A 13,326-nucleotide genomic window follows, 5' to 3' on the forward strand; every position below is an offset into this window, starting at 1 on the left:
TAACCCCCTAACCCCCCTAACCCCTAACCCCTAACCCCCTAACCCCCCTTTAACCCCTAACCCCTTGTCCCTTTTCACAGATTGTGGGGAGAGACCCACCTGCCCTCCCCTCCAGCTCGCTCTGCCAGTGTACGTACGTGTACCAACAGACATGTCAAGTGTCCTTGTCTCTGGCCCCACCTCGCTGTACTATTGATTGACCCCTTGCCCACTGCGCCCCCGTCTGACAATCCCTCTATGATGCCTCCTTATCTCAGGCCCCATCTCGCCCTACTTTCCGCTGCTCCCTACACCTGTGCGCCTCTCAACAACCACCCTCCACGAGCCTATACCACTTGATTGAACCCCCTGCCGGGTACCTATTTGGCCCTTTTTTTCACGTTTTGTGGAGCCCCAATGGACCACTTAACTGAAGTACCTCGATCAATTGCCACAGACCTTAGGGCAACCTAGGTAGATCGACCTGGCTCGGTGTGGAGCATTGAACTGCAAATGGCAAATGGAGTTCGCGTCATAAAATCATATAGCTCGCTAACTGCTACCAAGGTGAGATCCTTGGCGAGCATAATCTTCAGCAGATGTTTACCTCAACACATCGTGGTTCACGCCCAAGCGTGACACAAGCCCTCATGTCATAGTATTTGCCTTCATCATATGTCCCGTATGAATCACATCCCCCCTTAGCGTTCATTGTACATTAAGCAGTGGTGTGCTGCGCAACTTGATAACCCATGCAATGGTCGCCTCTCAAGAAGACTTTTACAAAGCTGAGTTGGCATCATTTTCATGACTTTGTTCTCTTACAGCGACATTCCCCATCTCATCCGGCGGCCATTCAACCTCGGGCATTGAGGGGAACCAGTTGGTCAATGACCGACGGGCTGACAGGACGACGAGACACAGGATATGTTCAATCGTTATTTAGAACATGCTAACAGTGATGATGAATGTTGCGCGTCATGCATCTCGACTCAACTTCTTTTCTATCGTCAAGTTAGTCCACATCGCAAACATCACTTGATGGGCGCAGCGTGCTTTACCTCGGAGCAACGTGTATAGCCTCACAACATGGATATCAGCGCAATTTTACTAGCCGCGTCTATCACCTCATCCTCATACACCTATTGGTGCAATGTCGGAAACGGGATCAACGGCATCATGCCGCTTATTCAAGGCAGATTGGGTCATCTCGATATCCCAGTCCTTCAGAAGGTCGAGGCATGGGAGAAAGCTTCAGCAGGTGGACACGTGAGTGAGGAGAACCTTAATCCTTCAAGAATCGATCGCTTTTCAGGAGTGAATTGTTAATGTGCTGCTGTGTAGAGAGCCTACGTTCCCAGTGCGCTCATCAGTATCGGTCTCAACCTCGCCGGCGCATACGTCACTCCTCATCAACTGTCAAGAACGATCCTCCTGATCGCCTCGGCCCTTGGTGTCGCCTTTGTCCCTTACTCGATCAGTATACACCCTACGATGGACAAACTCAAGGCATTGATGAATGGGAACCTCCTAGTAGACAAGGCAGATGGCAGTGAAGAGGGTAAAGAGGCTTTTCGACTTATGACCAAGTGGGAGACTCTGCAGGCCGTCAGAACTACCTTGTTCGGTGTGATCTGGGGTCTGACTTTGTGGGCAGTATTTCTGCTTTAGACCCTAATTTAGGCATTCCAGTACGTACTTCAAATCATCAATTGCAAAGATCAAGCCATGCATTATGCTTCGTTGATACCAAGTCGTTGACATCACGTCAAAGGGGTTTATCTAATGCCCGTCCGTTGAAGCTGTTGAAGGCTCGGCTATCAACGAGTACATCCGTTCTATTGTAGCCATAAGGCGTAGGAAATCGCCTGGGCAGTCAATTGTCAGTGCAATGATCCGAAATACCCTCTGAAAGTACTCACATAACAGCTCCATACTTCGCTCGTCTTGGGCAGATGCGCCGTTGGACTCCGATCCAGCCGGCGCGGATAGGCTTGTAAGCAAGGACGCAGAGACTGAACGGATTTTGCTGATGCCAGGGAATGAGTTGATAGCTGCGCGGGTTCGTCAGCTTGACCATCATCACCAATATAACTCACCATGTATCTCCAGCGGTATCCCATGCAGTATTTGCAGCAAGTCTTCCAGGACTTTCCGCTTATTATGCTCCTCCGACCGAGGTTGAGACGGTAGTAGAACAGGTCGAATGGTAGTTTGTCGAATTTGTTCGTGATACAGTATCTGCGACAGGTCTTCGCGGTATTGAAGGGTCAAGAACCGGAATAGTTGCTAATTCATGATCTCAGCGACAAGTGATATAAGCAACATCTCATTGTTGAACTCACCTGCGTCACCCGGACATGTCCACTATGGACCAAAAAGGGTGTACTGTCGGCGTGACTAGTCGAGATCAAGTCCCGTAACATGTCGGGTACAGCGTCGACGAAACCACCTTCCAGTCTGAAAGCAGTCAGCTTTTGCCGTGGACGATGTAGACTCACTGGGTTGGCAAGAGGCCCATATCAGTCCACCCGAGCCGCATCTCTGGCTGACAGTCATCTAGCAGTCTTTCGATACCTTGCAAGATATCGTCCAACTCGTTAATTCGTCCTCTCAGAGCATATCCGCTTGGTGGCCTAGATCGATCGTGCATCCGTTTCGACAGCATATTACCGCCCACTAAAGACATTTCAGAATTTGTCATTTGACATGATAGTGGCCTACTCACTGCTAAACAACCGGCATGACTCCGTAAATCCCCTCATCACAGAAGCATGTCCGAGAGGCGGCTCAAGAAAGCCAGACCGGGTGATGAATTGGTCGTCACTGAGACACCGATCAGCTTGGAGCATTACATAGAACCGTCAATCACATACAGGTCTTTGGGTATCGCAACATTGATCTCGTCCTCGTTGAACAGTAAATTCCCATTCTCCGAGCATGCTGCTGATCTATCACTGCAATACACTGCCCAGAAGAGTCGACGATGAGATTCAGCGTTGATAGGGTCCATAGAAGCATACGTCTATTGAGGCTGTCAGCACGTGTTCTTTGCCGGTTGGTAGAACAACGACACGAGATCCTTGCTGTCATGTAGGAACGGTCATGCTCGAAGTTTCCAGCCAACAATTGATTTGATTGACGAAGTTGCCATAAGGATGAAGAGGATGCTTTGCTAATATCGGGGGGGCTTGTGATATGAGGGAGGTGGAAAGGAGTGTAGTCGTCACGAAGCTTAGATGGAAGAGCAAACCGGGTGAATCAACTCACGCTCTCTTCGTTCAATCCGAGCTGCAGACAGTGGACTACGTTGCTACCGTGTAATGCCCTTGATTGCATATGACGACCGAGATTGTTATGCACCGTTCTAAACGCATTACGTCTGAAGCGATTCTTACGAAGGCTGCTTTCGATCTGGCTTACCCGATACTATTATCATGAATGCTCACATGTCAGCGTGACTCCGTAGGCTCAACATCGTCAAGGAGATGACTAACCAATAAACCGTAATCACTGAGTTGATATGACTGGGGATCAGTACGAATCAAGGCTATGCGAATCGCGCCCCACTCACGCCTTTCCAAAGATATCGTCTGATGATCCTCCATCAGACACGATTTGACCTTCTGCGATAACTTCTCCACTAATTCCCTGATCTCGTTCTTCGTTATCGACACCAAGTGATGGGGCATCTGCACCAAAGTGAACGCTAGAATAGACAATACCATCGCGATCCACTCCTGTTGACCCCCAAGTTCTTCCCTCCGACTATGTATGTCTGTCATAAACGTGGTCTTGTGCGGAACTGGCATCAAAGGGTATACGCAACGGTAGAAGAGCGAAATGATTTCTAGCAGTAACGGTCGAGGTAGCACCGCGTCGAGAGGATTTACCGTGGAAGCAGGATCAACGCTAAGAAGGGAGTACAGTGAGCTGGACGGATTAGACGTTGGATTGGAGGAGTGGACCGGTGGAGGAGGCGGGACATGGTCATGGTATGAGGATAAGGTTGAGACGGATGTCGATGATCTCGGCTGAGGATGAGAAGGGTAGGTTGAATAAGACGGTGTCGATGGGACATGGGCATAAACCGATGCAGTGACCGGTGAACCTCCATCTATCGATGTCTTGGCAGCTTGTTGTGCTCGGCGAGACCGGAGGTATCTGGATGTTGTCAGCTTGTTCGTCTGTGTTCGTGAGCTTGAAATGGTCGACCTACCCTGGCACAGGACCCCTTCTTTTCCCTTGGTATTTGAATGTACCTAATCTTTCTGTCAAACATATCCTCACTTCAATCCCACACCATTACTAAGGACGTACATGGTATCTTCAGATTTCTGCATTGAGTACAGTGACGTGCTGCTATCGACTGCGATGGTGATGTCGGTTGATGGGCATCGCAGCGGCATCTGCGATGGCTTCCGGTCAGCAATACAACAGCCTTTTACATGTTATCGACTCACTTTCTGGCCTTACAAGCTATTTTCGACGTGGGTCAGTCCAGCTGGATAGAGGATAGATGAGTCTACGTACCATCACACGCGGCTACAAAAACCATCAGCGACTTATGCTCATTGAAAATTGAAGGACATGAAGACATACGTCCATCTCTTCTAGCCGCGAAATCCTTCGACTTGTCGGCCTCGCGATTTGCTTCATCGACCATCTTTTCGCAACGGACGAGAATGGAAGATGTATATTTTCACAATGCAGGATTGACCGTCTACCTGTACATGTATTTACATGATAATAGTCGAGGCTTCCACGATAAGTATGACTGACGACAGATGGGAGGATATAAAGGTCATGTGAACAAGGAGTCAACAAACAATCGGATTCAATTCAATTGCCGGCGTTGCTGGTAATGAGCGGATATATTTCACCCTACCAAATTCACCTGGTATCCTTCTTTCTTGTCATTGACCATACGCTAATGCATGAAGTCCACTGACTACCATTGCATCGATTTCCACAGGCTCACAGCGAGCAGTACCTATGCAATGTATATATATGCAATATTTGGAATTAAGGCTTTGTAGCTGACCGAAGAACAGTCTCAATACTCCCCACACGCAGCGGACAGATTCACCCGTTCGCCAATCTGCATGATCCGCTACAAAGCTACCAAGACAACATCACGAGCTGATCGCTGAAGCTACTTCACAACTCTACTGATATCAACATGTCCCATTCACAGTCTACAATGTCAAGATCCAACCATCGGTCAATCGCTCATTCTTCGAGTTTATACCTCCCCAGACTACAATGCTCTCCCCATCAACCGAATCACTTCCGAACCATCCTCTTGCTTCCATATCCCCGTTGACTGCAAGCTGCGTCCACTCCTCCTTGGTCGGGTTGAATGACCATATGTCATCCCAGAAGTTTCCTGCGGCATCATGTCCACCAGTGATTGATGGCTGACCTTCTCCTCCGATGACGATTAATTGACTTCCCAAGGCGTGCAGTCCAGCCACAGACCGTGGTTCTGGTCCAGTGCTTGATGGGGCAAGAGCAGCAGCCCCACCATCTCGACCGTGTCCTGCAGTTTCACCGAAAGAGCAAGAGTTCCAGCTGGATTGGGGCGTGGTGATGTCGAGATAATCGATAGTTCCACCAACTTCAGTCTTCCCATTGAATCCCCCAAATCTCCATAGTCTTCCGTCCAAGACTGTGATGGACGTCCCACCCCTCGGATCTCCTGGTGCATCAGGCAATTGTGTCCATTCTGAAGTAGAGACATCAAATGTCCAGGTGTCCCTCAACCGTCCAGTAGAAGCGTCTCCGCAGCCTGCGTGTACGATTAACTGTTGACCTGAATTGGTTGCGCAATGGTAGGATCTGGCGCAGGGGTAAGATGTGGATGAGGTCGAGAGTGTAGTCCAGGACGAAGCACTTGGGTCGAAGACGTGTACAGCGCCTGCCTCGTCCAGCGGGGTCATGGCTGGACCACCACGCTGAGTCGACGGTAACATGAGCATGGACAACCTTGCAGGATCCAGAACTCAGCACTCACCCCTCCAAAGACGTAAATCTTGCCATCTATGACGCGAGCTACATGTCCCACCCGAGGTTCAGGTGTCTGACCTGACGCTGATATCCGTCTATATGCACCTGATGCCAATTCTACCGCGTGAACATCTCCATCGACGGGTTCTCTCGGATTGATCTCGCTGTGAGAACCAGCTCAGCGTTGGCGCATCGAATTGAGAGGACCAGTCGACTCACCCTCCATATATGTAGGCTGTCCCTGCGATGACCGAAACCGAGTGGGATGATCGAGGCAACGATGCAGCAATCTTCGTGAGATCAATTGCTAGGCTGCTCATGTTAAATGACTCGAAATGCGGATGAATGTAAGGAGTATGCTTGCTGACGTTGCAAGGCAAATACACGAATCACATGCTTGACTGGTTTTGGGCATCCGGATGAGAAGAGATGCTCATCTGCTTGCGAATGAAGGTGAGATGATCGTACGATTGATAAAGATAAGATATGACCAATGATATGGTGAGAATGAAAGCAAAGAGTACCAAGAGGTCATTGACAAAGTACTCATTCCGTCATTCTTTCGTCATTCCATACCGAGTTGAATCCAACTTATTTCCACAATACATCCATGCTTGCATGCTATCCTGACTTGGTCAAGATGTCGTCAATCGCTCAATGAGTCGTCACGACCATTCTGTATATACCGTGTATACACACTCTCCGATGCACTGAAGCGAGACCTCGACTCGCCATGCAACCAACGTGAAGCGGAATCCACTGGATCAGTCATGTCAACTTCGCCCACAATCGATCGCTCAGCTCTGGCTTGTCTGTTACTGCAGCATACATCCAGGTATGCGCGACTAGGGAATCTGTGGAGACTTTCGGACTGATAGCTGGTATAGCACTCTAGGATCTGGAGCATACGATTTCGCTTCATTCCTCTTTCGTGAGTACAACCGCCCATTTCCCCGTAAACTCTTGCCTTCAATCATACTAACACTCATCGCCAACTGTTAGTTATTCAAATCTTCCCCGATACCCTCGTTCCAGCTTCTCTCGCCGGACTCTGCTCGACGGGATGTGGTATCGTGTTCTCAGCCTGCATCGGCGCCCTAGTTGATCGTTTACCTAGACTACCTTTCATCAGGACAACTATTGGAGTTCAGAAAGTAGGTTGATGAGCTATTGACCCAGGGTCAGCCGCTGAAGTTGCGATTGGGGTGACATAGCTGGTACAGGCTTTGAGCTACTCGCTATTTCTACGTGAGTGCATCAGACCAATCCACTCAAATGAAATGCGCTTGCTGATCAAAGAACAGTTCTGCTCATTCCCCTTCGAGATTTCGCTGCAGGCGCATTTCATGGGACTGGAACAGGCCTAGAAGTCGCGGCCACATGGACTATACTTCTTCTCGTCATCGCGTGCTCTGCTACTCTGGGATTGAGTGCGACTGCCATGATAGTAGCCATAGAGAGGGATTGGTACGTGATTCCGTCGATCAAATAGGTTCCTCCTCCTTTCCCCAGCTGAGTTCAGTTTTGTCGCATCGCAGGATCACCGAGATAGCCCAAGGTGATCGAGCTTCTCTGACACAGCTCAACACTTACATGCGAAGGATAGATCTCTTGATTAAGCTGGTAGCCCCAGTGAGTCCATTCATCGCTGCTCGATAGTCACACACACTCACCACCTTGCAGCTCATGGTCTCCCTCCTGACATCGCTAGGAGGATACCCACTTGCAACAGGCGTTTTACTCGGTTTTTCAGTCCTCACTTGTGGTACAGAATACATATGGATCAAGGTGGTCTACAATCACTTCCCTGTATTGGGACATAAGAAGGAGTCATTTGCGGATGATCAGGAGGAAATCGGTCTTTTAGAAACTGGGCGAGAGGGGGAGGAAAGTGTTGGGGACGGTGGTCGTACTCAGTCGATAAGGGGTGGATCGCGGAGCTTGGTGGAACGGCTGCAATCGGAGAAGCAGGACTGGATGGAATTTATACGATTGCCTATCTTTTTCAGTAAGTGCAGATTGATTCTCAGAATCCACTGGTTTCTCGGATCTGCTTGAACCTTTCTGATTATGTCTAACGCTAGGCTCAACATCGATGGCTCTGATACACCTTACCACGCTATCATATGGTGAGTATGGTATGTCACGAATTTGCGCTTATTCGTCATAGATGGAATTTTCATATCTTACATCAAGGCTGCGAGAGGATGGGATGACACGATCATCGCGAGTATGCGAGTGAGTGCAGCTTCTTTCGCCTCATGGCTTCCTTCCGCTATTGACATTTGATCATCTACAGGGTCTTTGTTTGATTACAGGCTTGATCGGTACAATCGTCATGCCGCTGTTAGAGCGGAAGGTAGGACTGGAACGCGCGGGAGCTTGGTCAATATGGTAAGCCAGCTTTTTTCACGCCTGTTCCTTCAAGGATTCAGCTCATTGTTCGACTTGGCATAGGTTCGAGGTAGCCTGTCTTGCTCCGGTGGCTTTAGCTTTCTTCTACGGAACCGGTAGATACGGTGAACATGGGCCTGTGTGGAATTCAGTCATACTTTTCGGAGGTGAGCTGTTCCACCCTTGTCTTCTTCTCTCGACCTAAAGCCCATGAGTCTCTGCAGGCATCGCCATATCGCGTATCGGTTTATGGTCATTCGATCTCTGTCAGGTGCGTACAAAACCCTATCGGCTAGAATCTGACCTCCGCTGATCCTGTTGTACAGCTCAAAGAATTACAGCTTGCGCTTGACACTCATCCACGTCGTAATCAGCTTACCGCCCGACAGATATCCTTGCAGAATCTGTTCGACTTGCTCAAATACGTGCTGACCCTCTGGGCATCGACCCCAGCATGTTTCAAGTGGACAGCACTTATCAGCTGGCTAGCTATAGTCGGTGGAGCAGTCTCGTATGCGGTTTATCTCAGAAGTGTGCGCGGACATTTGATCCACTTTTGCGGACGGAAGGTGTTATAGTCGATACATGTTGTACGTAACGAAGTGAGATGTCATCTTCCTATATGGTCAATCTTCCCAACGATCCCAATCACTCCTTGTTCCGGTTGACTACTTCGTCCAAAGAGTCCCACGCCTCTTGTGGCCAGCCTTTGCCTTCTCTTGTCTTTCTGAACTCATCTACCAGGATTTCCGGCAATGGTTGTTCTTCGTTGTCCAGCCATAGTCGAATTAGGTGACGTTGATTTTTCTCCGAGTCTTCTGATGATGTTCGAGCTGCAACCGACGATAAGATAAATATCTCCCTCATCTATCTCGAAAACTTACCATGGTATACCGTGACATTGTTGACGTATTCTAAATCACCTTTCTGCAAGTCAAGGTCGAGACTGAACTTCTCGGCCGTGAAATGAATCGCGTCCAAGGCTAGATGCTTTTCCGTCGGCAATGGCTCAACGTCTTCGTCCGCCCCATAGAACCCGAAGTATGGCCTTCTGGAGTAGACAGATATCACTTGGTCTTTTCCGACTGGGTGGATAAGCGGTCGACCTAAGGAATTAGTTAATGAGCCAATCGTTCGCTACGTAATTTTTCGATGCGCACCTTCCGGCTGATACCGGTTCTTCCAATCATTCTTCGCGAGCTCTCGCAGGATATCTCGACGATTCTCAGCAAAGTAGTTATACGTCTGACCCACTGAGGCAAGTTGAGATAGACCGCCAGTTTCCGCGACGCCCAGCGTAAACAGAGAGATGATGCCCAGACTTCCATCATTGTGAAAGACTATAGAATTTCGTCAGTAATGTCCAAAGAGGGATGTCACCTTCATGCTCACCTTGGTTGCCGTTGGTCTGACCTTTGACGACTGCATTACAATGTCAGCTATGATCGGCCCGGAATTCATCAAGGCTTACCGATGGGCGGTCTTTTATCGGCTTCGATGTTGGTAATATCTCTACGTAATATCACATCAATGCGATGCACCACAGGCAACGTGTCTATAAAAGCTCAACACACCTCAGATGTACAATGTTGTTTCCATTGTTTGCGATACGCCTTGGCGAAACGTAGGCAGAAATCCCGGCGAAGACTGATATTTGTTTTGACCGGGTCCATTCGTCGACTGGGAGACCTCTGAGAACTCTCAATCCTAGTCCGTGATTGAGCTCGTATGTGATGCCCACGAGCGCCTTGTAGAGAGCTGAGTGTTGAGGTACCGGGAAGGTGGTCTGATCGATCTCATTGTTGGTGATGTTCAACGATTGGAAATGCTCGTATGCCTTGTTGATGAGCGAGACATCCTCTTCCGTGAACGTATACAGCCAATTTTCCGCTAATATATTCAGCGGCTTCCTTCTGTGCATTCACTCACGTTGATTGATGAGAGTCTTGCCGTCCCATACACTCTTAGATACCACCTTTTGGGGAAATCCCTGTGGCAAAGGATCATTTGCTGGCTTAGCGTACTCCGCTTGATTGGAGGTCCACCACTTCAGATTGGGCTCGTAGGGAGTATCGAAGATCCGTCGCTATTTCCCCATCAGCTGTGTTATTCTCATATACATACACTCGACTTGCCTTCTTCTCCTCAGAATCGTAAACATCCTTGTGGACAGCTTTAGAGGGCTGAATCTTCAGCGATTGAAATGAGTCATGGATAGCAGAAGGCAACGAAGCGACAGCGGCAGTCATTGTAGCTCGAATCTCAAATATTCTGCATGGATACATTCTCTATCTTCCTGACAAGCAATGCCATCTTATATATTCGGAAGGTGAGATGTTGTATCATTTGTCATTCATGAACCATTTAGATCAGTCTCAAGCTGACGCAATCTGCTCACGCCATCGAGCGACATGTTTGAGATCCCTTGGTACGGCTTTGTCCGAAGGTCGATTGACGATTTTGACAACCTGAAAAGCGTGCACGTGAGAACCACGAATGCCTCCCCACGGCGGGCCTGCAGATCCGCGTATATTACCACATCATAGGCCTGTCGGGATATCTCAGGAGCTTCTCACCTGATTCGGGGCTGGAACTGAGACGGTTTAGACCGATTCGGACCGACCTCCGTACTTCCTTGGGCCAACCGTGTACATCCTATTTCCCATCGTCAGTCAATATATATGAACGTATTTGTGGTCAAGATGACTTGCGGTGACCAATCAGTCACTCAGCCTCCCCAAATTCAAAGTATACCTTGAAAATCATTCCAACATGTCACAGCCGTGCGAAGGTTGCAATTGCGGTCGAGCGGAACAAGCACAGGTGCCTACCGCCGGCATCGGTCCCCGACAATTGCGGTCTTTTACCTCACCGGCAGACAGCGATCCGAACTCTGCAGAGGGTATAGAGCCAGCTGTCCCCCTCAGGTCGAAGAAATGGTTCAATGACCCATCAGATCTAGGTGAGTCTTAACACGAAGATACTGAGCTGATTTGCTTCAGGCATGTCTGCCTTGTACACGGAAAGATATCTCAATCAAGGTCTCACAGTTCCAGAATTACAGCCCAGAAATCGCCCAATCATCGGTATCGCTCAAACAGGCTCAGATCTATCACCATGTAACAAGTACCACGTAGAACTGGCAAAGAGAGTGCGCGATGGTATCATAGCAGCCGGAGGAACGCCGTTAGAATTCCCATGTCATCCCATTCAAGAGACGGGTAAACGACCTACAGCCAGTTTAGACCGTAACCTGTCCTATCTGTCCCTTGTGGAAGTATTATTTGGGTACCCCTTGGACGGTGTAGTGCTTCTCACAGGCTGTGATAAGACGTAAGTACGCCCTCATCTGTGTTAGGGGGAAGAGAGCTCAACTCCCTACAGCACTCCAGCTTTATTGATGGCCGCTGCTACTGTCAATATACCGGCTATAGCAATGGTAAGCTCAGTCTAATCTGTTTTCGCCCGCAGCGTTCTGCTCACTTTTGCTCCAGAACGTCGGACCTATGCTTAACGGATATAGTGGGCAGAAGTTGATAGGATCAGGAGGTGTTGTGTGGGAGAGCCGAGCTCAATTAGCCGCAGGAGAGATAACGGAGGCGGAGTTTTTGCATCACGTAGCGCTGTCTGCTCCTAGGTGAGTCTTGCTTGGGCATAGACCATGACTGATCGGTACAGTGCTGGACATTGCAATACCATTGGGACCGCATCTACCATGAACGCTATGGCCGAAGCTTTGGGTATGGCGCTTCCGGGAAGTGCTTCGATCCCTGCTGTGTATAGAGAAAGAGCTGCATGCGCCTATGCTACCGGGCTCAGAGTCGTACAGCTGGTTCGCGAAGACGTGAAACCATCCGACATAATGACCAAAGCCGCTTTCGAAAACGCTATCGCTTGTTGTGCCGCTATCGGAGGATCTACCAATGCCCCAATTCACCTTAACGCCGTCGCCAAACACGTTGGGGTGGAATTAGATTGTGATGACTGGGAACGGGTCGGATATCACCTTCCCTTAATCTTGAACGTGCAACCTGCTGGTCAATGGCTGTGTGAGGAGTACCACAGGGCAGGTGGTCTACCAGGTAAGTTGTCTGTCTTGTGATGACACAATCTATTCGCTGACAGCTATCGAGAACAGCTGTTGTCGCTGAATTACTCGAGCACAACGCTCTTCCCAACCCAGATGCTTTGACTGTATCCGGCAAGTCTATCGGTGACAATTGTCGAGGAGATCTATCGCAAGACCGACGCGTCATTACACCATACGATAAGCCTCTCATGGCGGAAGCAGGCTTTTTACACCTCAAAGGCAGCTTATTCAACAGTGGCATCATGAAGACTTCGGTCATCTCCCCCGCATTCCGAGAACAGTATCTTTCCAAACCAAATGACCCCATGGCTTTCGAGGGTCCCGTCGCAGTATTTGACGGTCCCGAAGACTACCATCATCGAATCGAAAAGTCTCCCAACATCGGTCCAGGTACGATCCTAATCATGCGAGGTGCGGGACCAGTCGGATATCCTGGGGCTGCTGAAGTTGTCAATATGATACCTCCTGGTGAATTGATTAAAAAAGGGATTGAACTACCCTGCATAGGCGACGGACGACAAAGTGGTACTAGCGGTAGTCCATCGATACTCAATGCTAGTCCAGAAGCTGCTACAGGTGGTATGTTGGGCTACTTGAAAGACGGTGACCGTGTCAGGATCGATCTGCTGAAGAGAACGGCCGACGTGTTGTTGAGTGAAGCGGAGATCGAGGAAAGAAAGAAGTCGACAGGCGATTACAAGTATCCCAAGAGTCAGACACCTTGGCAAGAGATTTACAGGGGTTCAGTATCAGAATTGAGCGAGGGTATGGTGATCAAGAGTGCCGTCAAGTACCAACGTCTTGCTCAGACACAAGGTATACCGAGGCAGAACCATTAGTTCGGGCTTGACGGA

The 13,326-nt window shown here is 49.2% G+C and overlaps 7 protein-coding genes across 7 annotated transcripts; 4 read left to right on the plus strand and 3 right to left on the minus strand.

The window, feature by feature from the left end:
• Window positions 1–1,068: 1,068 nt before the first annotated feature.
• I303_106944 (uncharacterized protein) lies at window positions 1,069–1,650 on the plus strand (the record flags this gene model as incomplete). Its single annotated transcript, XM_018409628.1, has 2 exons — window positions 1,069–1,248; window positions 1,324–1,650. The coding sequence occupies 2 exons, from the start codon at window positions 1,069–1,071 to the stop codon at window positions 1,648–1,650; spliced, it is 507 nt and encodes a 168-aa protein (XP_018260631.1).
• A 111-nt stretch (window positions 1,651–1,761) lies between these two features.
• I303_106945 (uncharacterized protein) lies at window positions 1,762–4,645 on the minus strand (the record flags this gene model as incomplete). Its single annotated transcript, XM_065969478.1, has 14 exons — window positions 1,762–1,847; window positions 1,902–2,033; window positions 2,079–2,268; window positions 2,325–2,479; window positions 2,533–2,658; window positions 2,708–2,805; window positions 2,856–3,004; window positions 3,250–3,361; window positions 3,429–3,492; window positions 3,554–4,143; window positions 4,199–4,241; window positions 4,300–4,388; window positions 4,443–4,458; window positions 4,513–4,645. 14 exons carry the CDS (start codon window positions 4,643–4,645, stop codon window positions 1,762–1,764), a joined length of 1,983 nt encoding a protein of 660 aa, XP_065825550.1.
• A 532-nt stretch (window positions 4,646–5,177) lies between these two features.
• I303_106946 (uncharacterized protein) lies at window positions 5,178–6,308 on the minus strand (the record flags this gene model as incomplete). The annotated part of the gene is made up of 3 exons (XM_018409630.1): window positions 5,178–5,936; window positions 5,996–6,152; window positions 6,208–6,308. 3 exons carry the CDS (start codon window positions 6,306–6,308, stop codon window positions 5,178–5,180), a joined length of 1,017 nt encoding a protein of 338 aa, XP_018260633.1.
• A 450-nt stretch (window positions 6,309–6,758) lies between these two features.
• On the plus strand, window positions 6,759–8,960 carry I303_106947 (uncharacterized protein; the record flags this gene model as incomplete). The annotated part of the gene is made up of 13 exons (XM_065969479.1): window positions 6,759–6,823; window positions 6,876–6,919; window positions 6,991–7,142; window positions 7,203–7,236; window positions 7,293–7,455; window positions 7,527–7,620; window positions 7,672–7,996; window positions 8,073–8,117; window positions 8,195–8,226; window positions 8,288–8,382; window positions 8,446–8,549; window positions 8,607–8,653; window positions 8,709–8,960. The coding sequence occupies 13 exons, from the start codon at window positions 6,759–6,761 to the stop codon at window positions 8,958–8,960; spliced, it is 1,452 nt and encodes a 483-aa protein (XP_065825551.1).
• A 70-nt stretch (window positions 8,961–9,030) lies between these two features.
• Window positions 9,031–10,631, minus strand: I303_106948 (uncharacterized protein; the record flags this gene model as incomplete). Its single annotated transcript, XM_065969480.1, has 8 exons — window positions 9,031–9,215; window positions 9,267–9,488; window positions 9,543–9,722; window positions 9,775–9,804; window positions 9,854–9,894; window positions 9,957–10,242; window positions 10,312–10,468; window positions 10,518–10,631. 8 exons carry the CDS (start codon window positions 10,629–10,631, stop codon window positions 9,031–9,033), a joined length of 1,215 nt encoding a protein of 404 aa, XP_065825552.1.
• A 523-nt stretch (window positions 10,632–11,154) lies between these two features.
• I303_106949 (uncharacterized protein) lies at window positions 11,155–11,355 on the plus strand (the record flags this gene model as incomplete). Its single annotated transcript, XM_065969481.1, has 1 exon — window positions 11,155–11,355. One exon carries the CDS (start codon window positions 11,155–11,157, stop codon window positions 11,353–11,355), a length of 201 nt encoding a protein of 66 aa, XP_065825553.1.
• A 31-nt stretch (window positions 11,356–11,386) lies between these two features.
• I303_106950 (dihydroxy-acid dehydratase) lies at window positions 11,387–13,311 on the plus strand (the record flags this gene model as incomplete). The annotated part of the gene is made up of 5 exons (XM_018409633.2): window positions 11,387–11,715; window positions 11,767–11,821; window positions 11,877–12,019; window positions 12,061–12,464; window positions 12,521–13,311. 5 exons carry the CDS (start codon window positions 11,387–11,389, stop codon window positions 13,309–13,311), a joined length of 1,722 nt encoding a protein of 573 aa, XP_018260636.2.
• Between the last annotated feature and the right edge of the window lie 15 nt (window positions 13,312–13,326).

This window comes from Kwoniella dejecticola, chromosome 9, assembly GCF_000512565.2.
Source record: "Kwoniella dejecticola CBS 10117 chromosome 9, complete sequence".
Lineage (NCBI taxonomy): Eukaryota > Fungi > Basidiomycota > Tremellomycetes > Tremellales > Cryptococcaceae > Kwoniella > Kwoniella dejecticola.